The following is a 17,828-nucleotide window of genomic DNA, read 5'->3' on the forward strand; positions in this document are numbered from 1 at the left end:
TACTGGAATTCACTCTCTAGACCATGCTGACCTCAAACTCACACCTGCCTCTACCTCCTGAATGCTAATATTAAAGGCATGCAATATGAAAATACTTAAAGACAAAACTTTAGCTTCCTTGGAAAAAGCCTCTGGCAGTCAGTTTAGAAATATCTGTCAAAGTTGTAGTCCACAGATCTGTAAGAGACCATTTCTTAGACAACTTTGAAAATATGAAAAAAGGCCAGTGTGGTGGCTCAGCAGGCAGTAACTCCTGCTGCCAAGCCTGTCAACCTGAGTTTGAGCTTCAAGACTCACCAGGTGAGAAGAGAGAACTATCTGCCACAAGTTTACATCCTGACTCTCACAAACATTCCATGGCACACAGGTGTGCACACATATACACACACAAAATAAGGAAATGCAAGTGTGTGTGTGTGTGTGTGTGTGTGTGTGTGTGTGTTTGTTTTGTTTTTTAAGATTAAAATTGGTCTTGCCTGGTGAGGTGACTCAATGGTTAAAAGTGCTGTTTTGCAACCTGTAATTCCAACACTTGGGAGACTTGACCCAGAAAGATCAAGTTTGTGGTCATCAGCCTGAGCTAGAAGATTGTCTTGAAGGGTGGGGAAGTAATGACATAATTCTGGTGAAATTGCAAAGACACTGAGAAGAGATCCTAATTTGCTTCTATCTTCCTGTTACTTGTTTCTGCTTCTCAAGGCACTGAAGGCCATGTCCTAGCAAGTAGTTCAGGAGCTGGTGTTGTTAAGATGGGGCGATTTCAGGTAAGATGATCATTTTCTTTGCTTTGATACCCTCTTTTGGGGCCAGGGTATGTAATAAAATTAGTAGATAAACTTGGTGGCGTGGGCTGTGTTCCCAGGTTTGGTTTACCTAGACATTTCTTCTTTTCCTGGCTATTGTAATTTTCCAACAGTTTCCATATTTAAGATGCTTTTCTTAGGAGTCAGTCCTCAAGTCAAGTCAGCATCAAGTGATGCATTTTATTTCCTCACTTGGTCCAACCAGTGAGAGTTTTCTGGCTCTTGGTACATTTAAAACTGTTTTCACAACCATTTCAAAATTATTTTAGGGATAGTCCTTGATGTTCGGGATTGTAGGTGATTATTTTTAATTTACAAACGTCTAAGACTTTAGAATGGGCTGAGTTTATATGCTGGACAAGGCATAACACTGATCTGTAGTTAATACTGTTGAATATAATCTATTCATAAGAAACATTCAAGATTCTATAACCTGTTATTTATAATTGGAGACATGAATTTGAGTCTTGTCACTCGAGAGGTAAAAATGAATCATTCACCAGCCACCAAGAATGTGCGTCTCAGTACTGATGTGATGTCCTCTGTGATAGGCACTCAGTTTACTTCACAGTGAGTGGAGAGTATGAAAAGAGATTGCACAGGTTCCTGTCACCCTCATCCCCTGCCTTACCCCATCCCAAGTGTGCTGGGATTACAGGCGTGTACCACCAACCCTAGTCTACCTCATTCATACCAAGCAAGCATTCTGCCAACTGAGCTATATCACCAACAGATTCCTCTTTTAACTGTCCACACTACAAATTGAAGAACAGGTTCTCTCCCTCCCTCCCTCCCTCTCTCTCTCTCTCTCTCTCTTTTCTCTTCTCTCTCTCTTCCTCCCCCCTATCTCCCCTCCCTATTATATAGCCATGACTGGCTTGGAACTTGCTATATAGACCACACTGGCCTCGGAGCTTAATGATATCTGCCTGCCTCTACCTCTGCAATGCTAGGATTAAAGTGACTACCCCAGCCAGGGACATCATTTTTAATTATACGTCATTCTCTTTTTTTTTCCATCAGGTTTCAGTTACAATGGATGATGCTCAGAAAGAGCGTAAAAATAGGTCAGAAGATGCAAAGTCAGTTCATTTTGAATCTAGCACATCAGAGTCATCAGTTCTTTCAAGTAGTAGTCCAGAGAGTACCCTGGTAAAGCCAGAGCCTAATGGAATAACTACCCCTGGCATCTCCTTAGATATGCCAGACAGCAGCCACAAAACACCTGCCCCAGAAGCACAGTCAGAAACAGGGCAGCCTACCAAGGTTGGACGTTTTCAGGTGACAACTACAGCAAACAAAGTGGGTCGTTTCTCTGTTTCAAGAACCGAGGACAAGGTCACAGAGCTCAAAAAAGAAGGACCAGTGACCTCTCCTCCTCTCAGAGATTCAGAACAAACTGTAAGTCCTGCTGTGATACCAAAGAAGGAGAAGCCTGAGCAGGAAGAGCCTTCCCATCTGAACGGGCCCTCTTCTGATCTGGAGGCTGCCTTTCTCAGTAGGGGTACAGAGGATGGCTCAGCTAGTCCACACTCTCCCCCTCACCTGTGCTCAAAGAGCCTTCCCATCCAGAATCTAAGTCAGAGCCTTAGTAATTCATTCAACTCCTCTTACATGAGTAGTGACAATGAGTCGGACATTGAAGATGAAGACTTAAGGTTAGAACTTAGACGACTAAGAGAAAAGTAAGTAATATTTTTTTCCTGTAAAATAGTGACAGATACTGTATCTTAAGTCTGGTGATCTCACATTCTTTTTAAACAGAAAGTGATACATAAAAGCTAAAATTACCTGATTCATCATTCATTGGGTTGTCCTGTACTCATCAGCACCAATGGCATGTCTAGTTTGGGGGTTTCTTCAGCACTTTTATATTGTTACATTATTTTTGTTAATGGTACCTTTAAAGAAAGATGTTTGTTTATGTATATGTGTGTGTTGCCTGCATGTATGTATGTGCACCATGTGCATTCCTGGTGCCCATGGAGGACAGAAAACAATATCATTTTCTGAAACTGGAGTTATATACAGATGGTTGTTAGCTGTGGTATGGATGCTGGCAACTGAATTGCGGTTTTTCTGCAAGAGGAGAAAGTGCTCTTAACGGCTGAACCATCTCTTCAGCTCTGTTAATAACTAAGCACTCTTGGTTGTTTGTTAGTCTATAGCATGAATCTAATAACAGCACTACTATGTATAATTATGTTTATAGTTTGGTTAATTATCACCTGGATCACAGTAGCAAATTTACCTACCCTCTGTATGGCCTCGGATCTTTTTTTGCTTTTAACATGAGGTTATCTAGGCTAGAAGCTTACTGGAATGTGTCTTGTGTCTAGAGAACAGCAAAATAAATTGTCAAAACTAGAATCTCATATCACATTTAGGAAAGGGGTTCATAACTACATAAACACTTGAATGCAGATTTAGGAATATGCTTTAACTCTTACTTGAACAGCAGTAGTTACATTTTTATCTATCTTTGGTTATCTTTTATAGGCATCTTAAAGAGATTCAGGACCTGCAGAGTCGCCAGAAACATGAAATTGAATCTTTGTATACCAAACTGGGCAAGGTTCCCCCTGCTGTCATTATTCCTCCAGCTGCTCCTCTGTCAGGAAGAAGGCGGAGACCTACTAAAAGCAAAAGCAGTAAATCTAGTAGAAGCAGCTCATTGGGCAATAAAAGCCCACAGCTTTCAGGTAAAAAGCCCTGGGCCAAGTTGAGTCAGCCATCTTGTGTTTCTGTCTCCTACTGTGAATGTAACCTGTTGCACATTTATTAACTTCTATTAAATTTCAAAGGCTTTCCAATACTCCTGCTTCTTTAGCTCTTCTAACCCTGGTATATTTTGAACCTCTTTTGACTCTATAGAAGTAGGCTTTCTTTTTAATGTAGTCAGTACTACTAGCTACCTACTGTTAATTTTCACTTATGGTTGCTTTTCAGGATGCACATTTAGGTCTGCCTACATTTGATCAGACTCAGGCATTTAGAAGACAAAGATTATTCTCTGCGTAGGAAGCCTCAGATTCTTTTTATAAGTCACTGAATTGACCATAATTGCAGCTAAACTTAATGTAACTGCCGTAGAGGCTTGGGTATACCTGTGGGGTAATACCCTAATGAAATGAAGGTTTACATTTTAGGATTAAAAAATTGATAATTCTTGGTGGTGATGGCACTCAGGAGGCAGAGGCAGGCGGATCTCTGTGAGTTCGAGGCCAGCCTGGTCTACAAAGCTACACAGAGAAATCCTGTCTCAAAAAACCAAAAAAAGAAAAAAATAAGATGATGATTCTATAATCAAACATAGGAAACAATAACTTCTCAAATAGACTATGTCCATTTTAAAGGGATAGAAAGTTTTTGCCCTTGTTGAAATTGTGTAGTATATAACAGCTAATTGGTTTGAAAGTAAAAGAGGGTTAAAACCTAGGTTGATTTCACATTTGTTCTCCAGGTCTAGTTGAAGTATGGAAAGCAAGCATTTTCAAATTTCTTACCAGCTCTCTGATTGGCTAGGAACCTTTACAGATATTCAAACCTTTTCTTGAGCACTGACCAATTCAGGCAACTCATTCATAGAGATGTGTCTGTATGAGAGACTGGCTAATTCAGACTCAGACTCTGGTTTTGACATAATTTTTTAGTACACTCTATTTAACTAGTGACTTGGAAACCAAGAAATTATGGTCAATTGATATAACTGAAAACTCTCCACCAAGTATTATTTTTGTTTTTTCTTTTAACCAAAAAATAGTTTTAAATATTCATTAGTTTGTGGTTACCTGCATTATTATTCAACTCTTTATCTTTTTTCTTAAGTTTTATTTTATGTGTATGAGTGTTTTGCCCATGTGTATATATGCATACCACTTGTGTGCAGTGCCTGAGGAGGTCAGAAGAGGGTGTTGGATCCCTTGGAAATGAAGTTACAAACAGTTGTAAACTGTCATGTGGGTTCTAAGAATCTAACCCAGGTCCTCTGCAAGAGCAGCCAGTCCTTGTAACCACTGAGCTATCTCTCTAGCCCCTTTTTATATATCTTATATGGTACATGTTTATAAGAAAATCTAAACAGAGACCAACAACCTATTTCCATAATAACCATCTTTCTAATATGGCAAAAAACAGTAACTATGGAAATAGAAATGGAATCTTCATATGTTTTCATGTTCTCATTTATAATTCATTCTGATCAAGCTAGTAAGCTCTACTATTATTCTTGAGGGACAATTCATATAAATAACCCGATGTCTATAAATACCTTATTAGTTTCTCACTTACCTTCATATTAATAAGGATTTGTCTGTCAGTCTATATGTTTTTGTTTTGTTTTTAAATTTACCACTCAGGATGAATAGGAATCAGAAACAATAAATATATTAGGGAAAGTTTATGTGTCATATTTTTTCTTATTCTTTTTGTTTGTTTGTTTGATTGATTGATTGATTGATTGAAGGTATTGTCTACAGTATTCCAGACTGACTTCAAAATCACTATTTAGTCAAGAATTACCTTGAATTCCTGATCATTTTTTGTAATTTCCCAAGTACTAGGATTACAGATATACACCACCGTACCTGGTTTGTGTGGTGCTGTATCAAACCCAGTATTTCATGACTACTAAGTGAATTGAAATACATCCTCCGCCCCTTCTCCATGTTTCTTCAAGCCTCTTTATTTTTCAGCAGGTAACCTGTCTGGTCAGAGTGGAACTTCAGTCTTACACCCCCAGCAGACCCTCCACCCCCCAGGCAACACCCCAGAGACTGGGCACAACCAGCTGTTACAGCCTCTTAAGCCATCTCCTTCCAGTGACAACCTCTATTCAGCCTTCACCAGTGATGGTGCCATTTCAGTACCAAGCCTTTCTGCTCCAGGTCAAGGTAAGAATTCAAAGTGACTACCATCTTCTACAAACATTAAAATAGAAATACTGCCATTCTTGGTACAAAAGCAAGGCAAATAACTTACTGTAATCAGCTGAATAGAAAGAGACTGAGTTATTAAACAACAACTAGTCATTGGGCTGAGCTGGAAATCACTGGCCTCCTTGCTTCCAGCCATCTGGTAAAATAGCTTCTTGTTTGGGTTGTTTCTTGTTGTTTAGACACAACCTCATTCTGTAGCCTGCGCTGTAGAGCCCAGGCTAACCTTGAACTCATAGCAGTCCTCTTGCTTCAGCCTCCCAAATGCTGGAATTACAGGTGTAAGTCATCAAACCCAGCTCTGAAATAGCTTCTTTTCAAAGGGTGATCATTACAACTGCAGTCTATGTGAATTGCTTACTTAGGACTTAGACCATAACCTTTAATACTAAGCCAAGATTTTGTGGACAAAATTCTAAGGAGTTGCTAGTTTTTCAAAACTAATGGGTTTTTTTGTTTTGTTTTGTTTTTTTAAAGAAAAAGCCAATCTGCTTTTAAACATCTGAGCATGATAGCAGCATACTAAAATGACTATTTCTATTTCTATTTCTTGATGCATAGTGAACATGTATTTACTAAGAAAAAGTAAGAAGTTCCAGAGAGTAGGAGGGGCTCCAAGAGAGGAATACTCTTAAGATCAAATTTTGATCCATCTCTACTTTCCAAAACAGTGTTTTGGTTTTGTTGCTTAAAACATTACTGCTACAGAGAGCTTTTAGAAACTCAGAGTTAAGTGAGAATTGGAAGGAGGGGCTGGAAAGATCAGTGGTTAAGAGCACTGGCTGTTCTTGCAGAGGACCTAGGTTCAATTGAAGCACCACATGAAGGCTCACAGTTATCCCAGGGGATCTGATGCTCTCTTCTGGCTTCTGAGGGCAAACATGTACATGGTGTGCAGACTTACCTTCAAGCAAAACATAAAATAAAATTTAAAAATAAAAGAACAAAAGTAGAATTGAAAGGAAAGTTGGGCATTGTAGCACATGCCATTAGTTCTAGGACTCAAGAGGCTGAGGGCAGGCTGGGCTATAGTAGTGAAACCTGCCCTTCCCCCACCCCACCCCACCCCCCACCCCCCAAAAAAAGTGTCAACACAAAACAAAGTAAGTTGAAATGAATTGGTTGTCTGGGTAGAAAAGAATCAGGGAACAGACTTACAGATAATTAAGTGCCTCTAGCATAATACATAGCTATTCAACATTCAACACCCCCCACCCCCACCCTCCCATCCCCCATGCGTGCCAGTTAATGTATTTGATTAGTAAGAAACAACATAAAGTTGTTAGCATTGTTCCAACTGAGAAAAGCTTCACTTCTGCCAATGAGGTGTGAGGCCTGGCGTGTCTGTCTCGTATAACAGATGGACTTCCCTGCAGCTCTCCCTCTGCCATGTGCCATCCAGTGTGTCACCACTCCAGCCTCAAGCTCTAACATCTTGTAGTTGTGTTGTCTCTTCTCCTCTCTGTTCTTTCCTTTTCCCTTCTCACAGGCTGTGCGAAGTTTAACTGTGCATCTGAGCAGGTGACATTCAAACCTGGTGGCAGGAGGACCCGATTTCTGAGTACGCCCTGCTTGGCTCTTTGTGTGTAACACCTTTACTCCTTCCTTGTCCTTGTTTTTCTGCTGCTTTGGATCTGATTGTCATGCAGTCCATTTTCATTTGTCTCTTTTATATTTCATCTACTCAGTGGCTTGGCTGACTGTTACCCTCAGAAGTTTGGGTCCCCATGTTAATTATAGTAAAAGATGCAGAGACAGCAGTGGGGTTTTTATAGGTTTCTAAATAACACCCAGGTAAAATTGCCCCTTTTTAGATCTATATATTAAGACTGCAATTATACTCAATAGATATTAAAACTGCAATACACTCATACTCAGTGCTGTCTCACTGCCCATGATTCCCATACTGTGGAGGGAGAAACAAAGATACAGCAAGTTTGAAGTCAGCATGTACTAACTATATAACAAGTTCCTGTCTTTAAAAAAAGGTGACAGGAATTATGTTGACCACTGATGCATGATCCTAACTGAAAGTGTAAGTTTACCCCGTTTTCCATTCTTTTAAACATGGTTGAAATCTTCTCAATTAAGCCTGAATATATGCAGGTTAAAAAGATGCTAGAAATCTCTTCACGTCTATTACCAGCTCCATTATATTTAGTAGTTCAAAGAACATTAGTGTAGTTATCTTAAAAGCATTTCTTTTTTTTGTTTTTGAGACAGGATTTCTCTGTATAGTCCTCACTGTCCTGGAACTGTAGACCAGGGTGGCATCAAACTCACAGAGATCCTCCTGTTTCTGCCTCTCAAGTGCTGAGATAAAAGACTTGAGCCGCTACTGCTCAGTGAATTTATTCTTTTAAAGACCAAATACCTGCAAGTGAAATTTGTCATCTTTGTATTTATAGAACTTCCTCACTTTCTGTTTTAAAATAAGGTGAAGGAAGCTAGAAAGATACCTCAGTAAAGTGCTTGCCATGCAGACTGAGAGCCTGAGTTCATCGTTAGAACTTAAGTTAAAAGCTGGACATATTGTCTTGTCCTTGTAATCCTAGTACTAGAAAAGATGGAGAAAGGAGGAACCCATGAGCAAATCAGTTTAGCCATGTCAGCAAGCCCCAGACTAATGAGAGACCCTTTCTCAGAAAACACTGTGGGTGACTCATAAAGACACACACATCAGAGCACAAACCAAAAAGATACATGTGGGGCTGGAACTATGGCTAAACAGTTAAGATCACTGGCTGCTCTTCCTGTGGACTCAGATTCAGTTTCCAGCACCTACGTGATGGCTCACAACTGTCTGTAATGGCAGTTCCAGGGTATCCAACGCCCTCTTCTGGCCTCGGGAGACTGTACACACATGGTGCACAGATATACATGCAGACAAAACACCCATACACATGAAATAAAAATAAATCTTAACCAAGAAGGTGACAGCTCAGGTGCAAGTTGCCTTGTCTTGCCCTCTCCCTTTAAGGAATGAAATCAGTACATGCTTCCTAAGGCTATTGTGCAATTTAAGTAAGATTATGTCCACAAAAGCAACTGCTACTTAAAAAACTCTCCATTCCCTGCATTAGCAAGAACCTATCTGGTATGAGTAGGTGGCCAATGAGTATATACTGAAAGAAAAAGTTTTTTAAAAAAAAGAACTCAAGTAAGAAAAAGAACTTGGTTAGTTTGGATAACAATCAGTTAAGGCCTCAAACTTCTGGTGTGGTTATTAAAGTGCTCTTTAAATGCATGTGCTAAAGCCATCAGTGTCTCTAAGTATGTGGCTCAGAGAGCCTTTGGCCTCTTCATGGTGGGAAGATTTACACCTTGCTTTGTTCTCTTATACCTTTGTGTATTAGATTTAACCTCTGTTTCACTCACTGACATGTTAATCATGGATTGGTTTTACCTACAGCTTTCTTTTACCACATTCCCACACATGTCAGTGGTCCAGGGCTGAGCTCTTCAACAAAGTGGCTGGAAGGCATTGCCCATGTTGGTAGTTTCCAAGCATGCGTGATTTGGGTAGAAGTCTACCAATAGTTTTTCTGATTGAACTAGCTCAAACTATGCATGTTATTAGCACACTTGAACAAACATTTAATTTATATGTCCAGCTAGAAATATGGAAGGACATTAATAATAGGATGGATATTTTGCAGTAAAATATGACATTTGCCCAGGCAAACCAGGGCTTCTCTCTGTAAAGGCAGATATGCACCATTTGAATTAATTTTGTGTCTTACAGCACACTGTTAAGTATAGCCTGTATTTAATCTGTTTGAAAATGTTTAGAAGTGGTAAGTCTTACCACTTCCCTTTGAGTCTAAATGAAAGACCTATGCCTATTGAAGGTTTATGAGGATATGTCATACAGAATTGCTGAACAAATCCTAGGAGGCAGATTTTTAAAAATCTATAGGAAGAAAGCAGGTGCTGGGAAGGGTAGGGGCCCTTATTAGTTTTGGATACATTATCCTATCTTGTCAAAATAGTTTGGAAGCACGGCTTGGCTTAATGCTCTCTATATTTAAAGGTTGCTTGTTTCTACATACTTTTAAAATTTTGGAAGAAATGGGGTATATGGGCGGGGGAGTGAGTCTAGGATGTGGAAACATAACAAGCAGTTTACATTAACTTAAAGCCTAACAATGGTGCTAATTTAAATGCTTTATAACAACCCAGCAGGAGAAACAGGAAGTAGGACAAGGTCAATGGAAGTACTGCTTGGGTATTTGGATTTCAAGCAGTGAGACCTGTTCCTCCCTCCTTCAGAACCTAAACACATTACATTTTAGAAATAAAGATGATGTGTAAACGCTCAACATCTGTCATCCAGGCTTCACAGTCCATCTGACAGTTGTATTAACACTCACAGCCAGTTAGACTTATCCCTAGACTTGTCTCTACAACTAGGGCTACCAGGTCACACCCATCTGTCCCCTCCTGCTTTCTCTTGCTGGGCTTCTGTGTGCTGTTTGGAGAGTCTGTAAAGATTTCACTGATATTTCTTTAACATACTGCTCTCTCTTTGTGCTTCAGGGAAGATGGTGAAAAAAGTCTGTCCTTGCAACCAGCTCTGTAGTAATTATCTTCTTTCTGTTACTTTTGATCCTGACTGCAAAGCCATGAGTTTTTTAAACTATGGAGCCTCATAACTTCCTGATTCCTAATTTTCATCCATCCCTGCACCCTTTTCTGATAATATTCCTTATTGTGCTTAATTGCTATATTTAATTACTACTACTTCCAGATTGAAAAACCACTTCATAGTCAGTTCTCTATGTGAGTCCAACTGTGTTTGAATCCATAAAATCCATGGATATGAATGGGGATATGGAGGGAGCCTAGGTTCTGTACAGAAGAGAGTCTCTAAGTCAGTGAGCATGTGTCCACCACTGTTCATCAATACTGGAAACTCAACAGTGATCTAGGTATACACAGAGGGCCATGTCCTCATATCCTTTATATCTCAGTAGAAGTTGGTGCTCAGCTACAGGGGAGGGGAATACTACTTGATTATAGAGCTTGGCTTTTTAGCCTTTGGGTTTCTCATTAAAATAAAATGCAGATGCTAAGAAATTAATACCAGCAGATTATAAGAGTCTAGGGAGTTAACAAGAAAAATCTCTGCTTGGCAGTCTTTGCCAATCAGTATGGTTCATAATGGCTTATAACCTGGCAGTGTGGGGATAGGAAAAACTCAGAACATGAATATAGAGGGATAAAAATCTATCCTCCTTTATACAGCTTTCAGGGGGGACTGAAAAGAATTAGCACACTCTGCAGAAAGCCTATTAGTCAGAAACTACAATAAAATGATTAACTATAGGATGACTCTCCTTTATAGGGTAAACCCCTTTTTATGAATCCAATACTGAGGAATATAGACGAAAGTGAATGGCATTTGTTTTTAAAGGGGCCTCACAGCATCAAGAGAAACTAGCACCAGACTAGAAGTGTGACTTCTGGCATGAGCTCTCTGGATATGCAGTGCTCACCCTGACTTGGCTTCTCATTTGGCATTGACAGCTCTGCTCACTTGTGGATATTTCTATTGTTTTGATCATCTGGCCCGTCATCCAGCAGGATGCTAGTCCTCGTGCATGCTACATGCTGGCTTTTTGGGTTTCCTCACTGCTGTGACTGCCCATCCTCATGGCCTGTGCTTCCTTCCCACTGCACCTTTGTCCTCCACTTGTTATTCAAGGAAGGCTGTTTCCTGTGCTTTTATATTCTTCCACTTGGTTTCCTGTACTGAGGTGAATCTACTCTACTTTTGTCCTGTGTATAGTAATGATCCCCTGCAGTCCCCTAGCAGACACCATGTGACTGCAGTCATTCATGTCTTGCCACAGTGATCAGAAGAAGCATGTGAACATCCTCACTCTGCAGCTTCCCCTGAGTTAGCTTTCCTCTAGCACAGACATGCTTTGGTGGGCTACTTCTTAGGAGGTAAAATGGATACACCCTTTGGCACCAGCAGGATTGCAGGGCACAATAGTAGGTAGGGTTGCTTCAGATGTGCTGCTGTGCTCTGGTGTGCTGCTTTGGCATTGAAAGCAGGAAAATGCATGCACTTAGCCCCTGGTACCTTGAGTATGGTAGGGCCTACTGGCTCACTACTTTAGTAACCTTTATTTACTTTCTAGCAAATGTGAACTCTGCTAATAAAGAGGGGGGTTTAAAAAAAAAAAATAAGACCATGACTCTTCTTTCCCTCTTCCCCAAAACTTGCCTCTTCGAATAACCTTCAGTGTGCCCTCCAGCTGAACCAAAATCAGGCAGGACACAGACTCCTCCTTTCTTTTTCATCAAACCATAGAAATAGAATTCCCCCATCATAACCTCTATGCCTCCTCTCCCCTCTGTACCCCTGCCTCCGCTGCATTTTCCTGTTGCTTCTACCCAAGAGTGCTTGTTCTATTGGGAAGAGTGGGGAGAAGGGATGAGAATCCTTGAACGAATTAAAACCCAAGTCCTTCCTGGACCTGAGAGATTCTGGCACTCTTCCCCCACTGCCGAATCTCAATTCTTTGCTCATGAGTCATTGAGAGAAGTTGAGGCCTTGACTCCTTCCAGTTTGTATTTATAAATTTATATTTATGGTTCCAGGTGAAAAAAAGTTTTGAACAGAGCATGCTGTGTCTCACAATTTTTGTTAAAAGAATGGCTAAAGAATGCCACAGTATCCACATGGTCTGGGAACCCCATCTTTCCACAGCAAGCACTGATCTCTGCATTTGTACTACTTTATCTTACCCAGCGCACAGTATTTCTTTGGCCCTGCTTTCTACAAAGTTCCATAGCAGCCAGTCTTGTGGACCATATCTTTCCCTCATTGGTATAGTGCTGGCCATAGAGTACTGGCAGATAGCCCCAGTATTATTACAGGTTGCTTTGAGAGAAGCTCTTACCCGTGCCTGCCATCATCCCAAGTTATTGAGCCTTATCTACAAACTATGGAAGAGAAACCATTTTCATTACCTGTTATGCCAAAGCAAATGGATAAATAAAACTTTGCAATCTTCCTATCCTGCATGGCTTCCCAATTATTCTCCCCATTCTGTGGCTTGCCATTCATTATCCTGTGATATTTTCCCCTTTCCCCAAAGTTATATCCTACATCCCCTTTAATGCTAGGATTGTGTTGTTTACAATTCTAGGGACCAGCAGCACAAATACCGTTGGGGGAACAGTGAGTAGCCAGGCTGCCCAGGCTCAGCCACCTGCCATGACTTCCAGTAGGAAGGGCACATTCACAGATGACCTGCACAAGTTGGTAGACAACTGGGCCCGGGATGCCATGAATCTTTCAGGCAGGAGAGGCAGCAAAGGACACATGAATTATGAGGTAAGTCTTCCACTTTCCTAACCTTCCAGACTACAAACACACAGATGAGTCAGGAACTGCCAAAGCTAGTATAGCATCCTTAGCATCACCTTCTTCAGCAGCCCGTGGGTTCTAGCTAGCACTGAGAAAACAAGGCAGCACTTTCTTTAAGCATCCTACACTATGTGTATACACATATACCTGGCACACATCTCAGTCCCCAGTTTTCACTTCTCCTTGTTAAACATAGAGCCAATAAATATTGCAGGAGGCTTTGTTATGTTTTGCTAACGCTAAGATTAGAACATCTCAGCTCTACAACAGCATTGCAGTATCTATCACACATTTTGTGTGTGGATATTATACCTACATCAAATTCTTATTGTTACTTTCTTGTTTTTAGGGCCCTGGAATGGCAAGGAAGTTCTCTGCTCCTGGGCAGCTGTGCATTTCCATGACCTCAAACCTGGGTGGCTCAGCCCCCATCTCTGCAGCATCTGCTACCTCTCTAGGTCACTTCACCAAGTCCATGTGCCCCCCACAGCAGTATGGTTTTCCAGCTGCCCCATTTGGCACTCAGTGGAGTGGAACAGGTGGTCCAGCACCACAGCCACTTGGCCAGTTCCAACCTGTAGGAACTGCTTCCTTGCAGAATTTCAACATCAGCAATTTGCAGAAGTCCATCAGCAACCCCCCAGGTTCCAACCTACGGACCACTTAGTCAGAAGTGAAGATGTTAACTGAATAGATTTGGGGGCACAAAATGGAATGCTGGGGGTTGGGGGGTTGGGGGAAGTAGCCTATATACTAACTACTAGTGCTGCATTTAACTGGTTATTTCTTGCCAGAAGGGAATGTTTTAATACTATTTTGAGCCCTTAGAATGGAGAACCACCCTCCCTCTCCATTTGTTGGAGTTCAAAAAGATGAAAAGAGCAGCTTTCTGGTGGAGGGGCTGCCTGAGACTGCTTTCCTGTTCTGTACCCACCAGTCAGTCCTAGGGCTAGAAGAGAGCCTTGTTACCAGAGTTCCCCAAGAGCTCAGTGTAAGCTAAACCCCTATGTATCTGTCAGTGGGTAGAGCGCTTAATTTTACATATTCCCCAAATCCCTAATTCCTTACTCCCACAAGAATGCACACCTTAAAACAAAAGGTTCTTTCCCACTCTGATCCCTACCCTACTCTCTCTCTCTTTTTTTTTTTTTTTTTTTTAAACCTTTACAACCTAGTGGAAAATACCAGGGGACTGGGGTTGCAACCCTTTCTTATATAGGTCATTAATGCTTTAAGCAAGATATCAGCAGCTTTGACTGCAGCATTAGCAATTAGGGAAAACAATGACGTTCCCTGAGGACATGTAACTTTGCCATCAGTTTTGATGTGGAAACACTGTGATATATAAATGTTGTTGGACAACATTAGTTTTAAGAGTAAAATTTGAAAGGTTTAAAAGGTTCACACACACACATACACAAAAAAAGGCTAGCTCTGTCCTTTACTTATTAAGACACTTTAAACTTTTTCCTTTGTATTTCCATTGTATTAGATAAATAAATGTGAATGTAAAATTGTATAAATTACTGTACTTGAATACTTCTGTTCTCCCAGTATTGCTTGCTGGATATTTTAGTGCCTTGGACTTCTATTGCTTCTGCTGTTAGCATCAACTTACCAGACCCCAGGTCACCAAAGGGTATGTGGAAAGAAATCATAGGTCCATATAACCCCAGCAGTGGATATGCCAAAGGGAAAATGAACGTGGGTTTTTTGTTGTTGTTTTTGTTTTGTTTTGTTTTTTTTTTTCAATGGTTTAACAGTTTTGCCTAGAGCAGGTGTGAGATGAGCAGTGAGAAGTTGGCATCAGAGGTTGAAAACAAAGTTCTGTTTCAGAAAGAGGGGTGGGGGGCGGGGATTGTGAGCTGTGTGAAAGACAAGGACTGGAAATGTGGGGACAAACTTGTTTGAAGTGATGCCCAGCCAGTGAACAAGCAAGACCTAAAAGAAATTCAACAAAATGAGATGGGAGTAGACTGGATTCTAAGTTGGAAAGGATGACAGTGCCAAGTCACAGATGGAAAGGGTTGCTCTAAGGAAACCTACTTGGTTGCCCCCACATCCTATACATGTACCACACATTTCTCAGCTTGAAGTACTGTATTGTAGAAAACAGACCCACTTCTGACTTTCTAGGCATTGTAGGAAAATGCTTATTTCCTTTCCTACCCCTTTCTTCTACAATGTCCAAATGGTTGCACAGTCAGAATCTGTGTGCCACCTGTACTTCTATATTAGAACTAATACTCTTAACATTTCCATACCCATATCCCCACATAATTGCAACCAACCAGTATTATCTAGTGCTGCGTCTAGTTATTAATGGGAAGTTTTCTGTCAATACTGACCTAATTGGCTGTTTGGGATTTGAATACTCTGAGAAAGTGGAGAGAGAGAAATAGAAGTCCTCGTTTCTTGGGTGCTTCCTCCTTGACCTTGTGTTGGGAACTGCCACATTTCCAACCTCATGACACATCCCAGGAGTTACACACTAGACAGCATGTCTACCTGCACCCTTCTTCCTTTGAAGAGTCTGTTCTTTTTAAGTTGGTCTAGGCCAAAAGATACACATGAGAGCTGAAAGTTTTAGGAGAGGGAAATGGAAAGAGCATCATTTTTGTTTCAGGTCCTGCTACCAAAATGTTGACTCATTCCTTTTGGAAGAGGGTAAGAGATGCTGTGGAAATGAAACTGGTTGGAGGATGGATGAGAATACTTGGTACCAGTGGTAGAGGGAGCCAGATGCAGCATGTGTTGTTGGTTTTGGTTTTAGTCATTTTGAGGTCTTTCCCCCCATTCACAAGTTTATTTACTGTTGATTTTTTTTTCCCCTCCTGTGGATGAAATAACTGAAGCCTAGAGGAACAAGCTAGTGCTACTGAACTGTTTAAATTATTTTTTGTGTTAATAGTACACTTTGAGTATCTTTTTCCACATTTAAAAAGAACTTTCCGAATTATAAATGTTTTCCTTACATTATTTAACAATGTACACTGTTTGAAACTGAATTCAAACCTTGGGGTGTCTCAGCAGCCGTTAACTGTACATTTTGCACTAACTCCGGGTGTTGCGCTTCTTGTAAGATTGCGCTTTGTGCTTCAGTTTGTTACCTTTGTAGACTTATTTAATGAAACCATTCAAATAAACCAAACTTGCTTTTGTTGAGCTGTGGGGTGTCATTTCTAGCAAAAATTGCCTTTTGTTCTCTATGGCCCTATTTTGAATTTTGTGCAATTTATAACTGGACTTGTTGTTCCTTGAACTTTTAGCAGTAGTTTTATCCTAAACTAAAAATCAAGCCATTAACAATGAAAGTGAAAGCTTAGTGGAGTATGACAAACTGCTGTCAGTCAATACTTCTGTAAGTATTTGAGTTAGGTCTCAGCTCCCCAGAGACAGGTCTGTCCCTGCTCCAGTATTAGACACTTCCCACCAAGCCTGATGGTCTCTGCTTGACCCCTGGGACACACATGATGTGAGGAGAGTAAATACAAATGTTATTAAAGAATATTTTTAAGGATTAGGCACAGCAAAACCCCAAATTAAGCTTAAGTAAAATATCGAATTCACTGTTCATTTAGGAAAAGAATAAAAACTACTAGAGGTGGAATAGTTTTTTTAAGGAAGCAACTACTCTATTCTTGGGGCTGGAGAAAGGGCTCAGCAGTTAAGAGGGTGTACTGCATTTGGCAGAGGACCCAATTTCAATTCCCAGCACATGGTGGCTCACAACCATCAGTAACTCCAGTTCCAGAGAATCTTAAAACCCTCTTCTACTCTCCATGGATACTACAAATGCATGTGCATGTACATACATGCAGGCAAAACACATTTAAAAAAAAAAAAAAAAAAACATTGGATTCCTTGGATCATTTCCTTGTTCGGGGATAAAAATACTGGTCTTGAAAGACTGGATTACAATGCCATAATCTTTGTTTAAATGAGAAATTATGCAGTGGCTCCCCTATGTTTTCTCATTCAAAGGTTTCAGCCAGAAGAAAACAAATCTTTAAAATTGTGCACTGTTCCACCCAGTTCCAGGAGTCCTAACATGGATGTGAGTTTTGTCTTTGCCAAAAAGAGGCCTATCTACCAGCAATCTCAATTGTAAATAGAGCTGGGTGGTGGTGGTGGTGGCCGAATGCCTTTAATCAAAGCACTGATGGACCTCTTTGAGTTCCAGGCCAGCCTGGTCTACAAAGTGAGTTCCAGAACAGCTAGGGCTGTTACAGGGAAACCCTGTCTCAAAAAACACCCCCCTTCAAAGCAAAAAAAAAAAAAAAAACCTGTTGAGATGTAATCTTTATTATGACTTTAATCATGTACAGTTGAAAAAATTCATGCTGGCCTTCCTACTATATACAAACTACATTCAACCACAGAACATGGGGAGTGCTGACAATGGAAAAGGCCTAAGCACTCACTTTTAAGTTTTGGTACTTCTCTCAAAATAAAGGGAGGCTTCTATTGACATGAGTCCATGTGTGATCTTGAAACCACCACCATGCCCTTATTGATTAGTACTTAGTGGGAAACATGAATCTGGAGCCAATGGAAAGATGAGCTCACATATAATTTAATGTAGATGGGCTGGTGCTTAGATGGGCTGCATCATTAAACACAAGGCAGCCTGAGTGAATAGTACAGAAAAACTTGCAGAGCCAAAGGAAAGTCATTTTATCTGTTGGCCTAATCCCATCACAGGGT

General features: G+C 40.6%; 1 protein-coding gene across 10 annotated transcripts in view; it reads left to right on the plus strand.

Annotated features, from left to right (window-relative positions):
* Wnk1 (WNK lysine deficient protein kinase 1) overlaps positions 1–16,286 on the plus strand; it is a 129,850-nt gene extending 113,564 nt beyond the window's left edge. For 4 of the 10 annotated variants that reach the window (XM_027429291.2, XM_027429293.2, XM_027429296.2 and 1 more), the window contains 6 exons: positions 700–764; positions 1,827–2,488; positions 3,303–3,505; positions 5,498–5,695; positions 12,901–13,088; positions 13,471–16,286. In XM_027429291.2, the coding sequence (XP_027285092.1) occupies positions 700–764; positions 1,827–2,488; positions 3,303–3,505; positions 5,498–5,695; positions 12,901–13,088; positions 13,471–13,788 (1,634 nt within the window). In that variant the 3' untranslated portion in view covers positions 13,789–16,286. The remainder of the gene's footprint in view (positions 1–699; positions 765–1,826; positions 2,489–3,302; positions 3,506–5,497; positions 5,696–12,900; positions 13,089–13,470) is intronic. The other 6 variants (XM_027429292.2, XM_027429295.2, XM_027429297.2 and 3 more) reach the window with 2 other exon arrangements.
* The last annotated feature ends 1,542 nt before the right edge of the window (positions 16,287–17,828 follow it).

The sequence above is a fragment of the Cricetulus griseus genome, chromosome 8 (genome assembly GCF_003668045.3).
Source record: "Cricetulus griseus strain 17A/GY chromosome 8, alternate assembly CriGri-PICRH-1.0, whole genome shotgun sequence".
In the NCBI taxonomy this organism is placed as follows: Eukaryota; Metazoa; Chordata; class Mammalia; order Rodentia; family Cricetidae; genus Cricetulus; species Cricetulus griseus.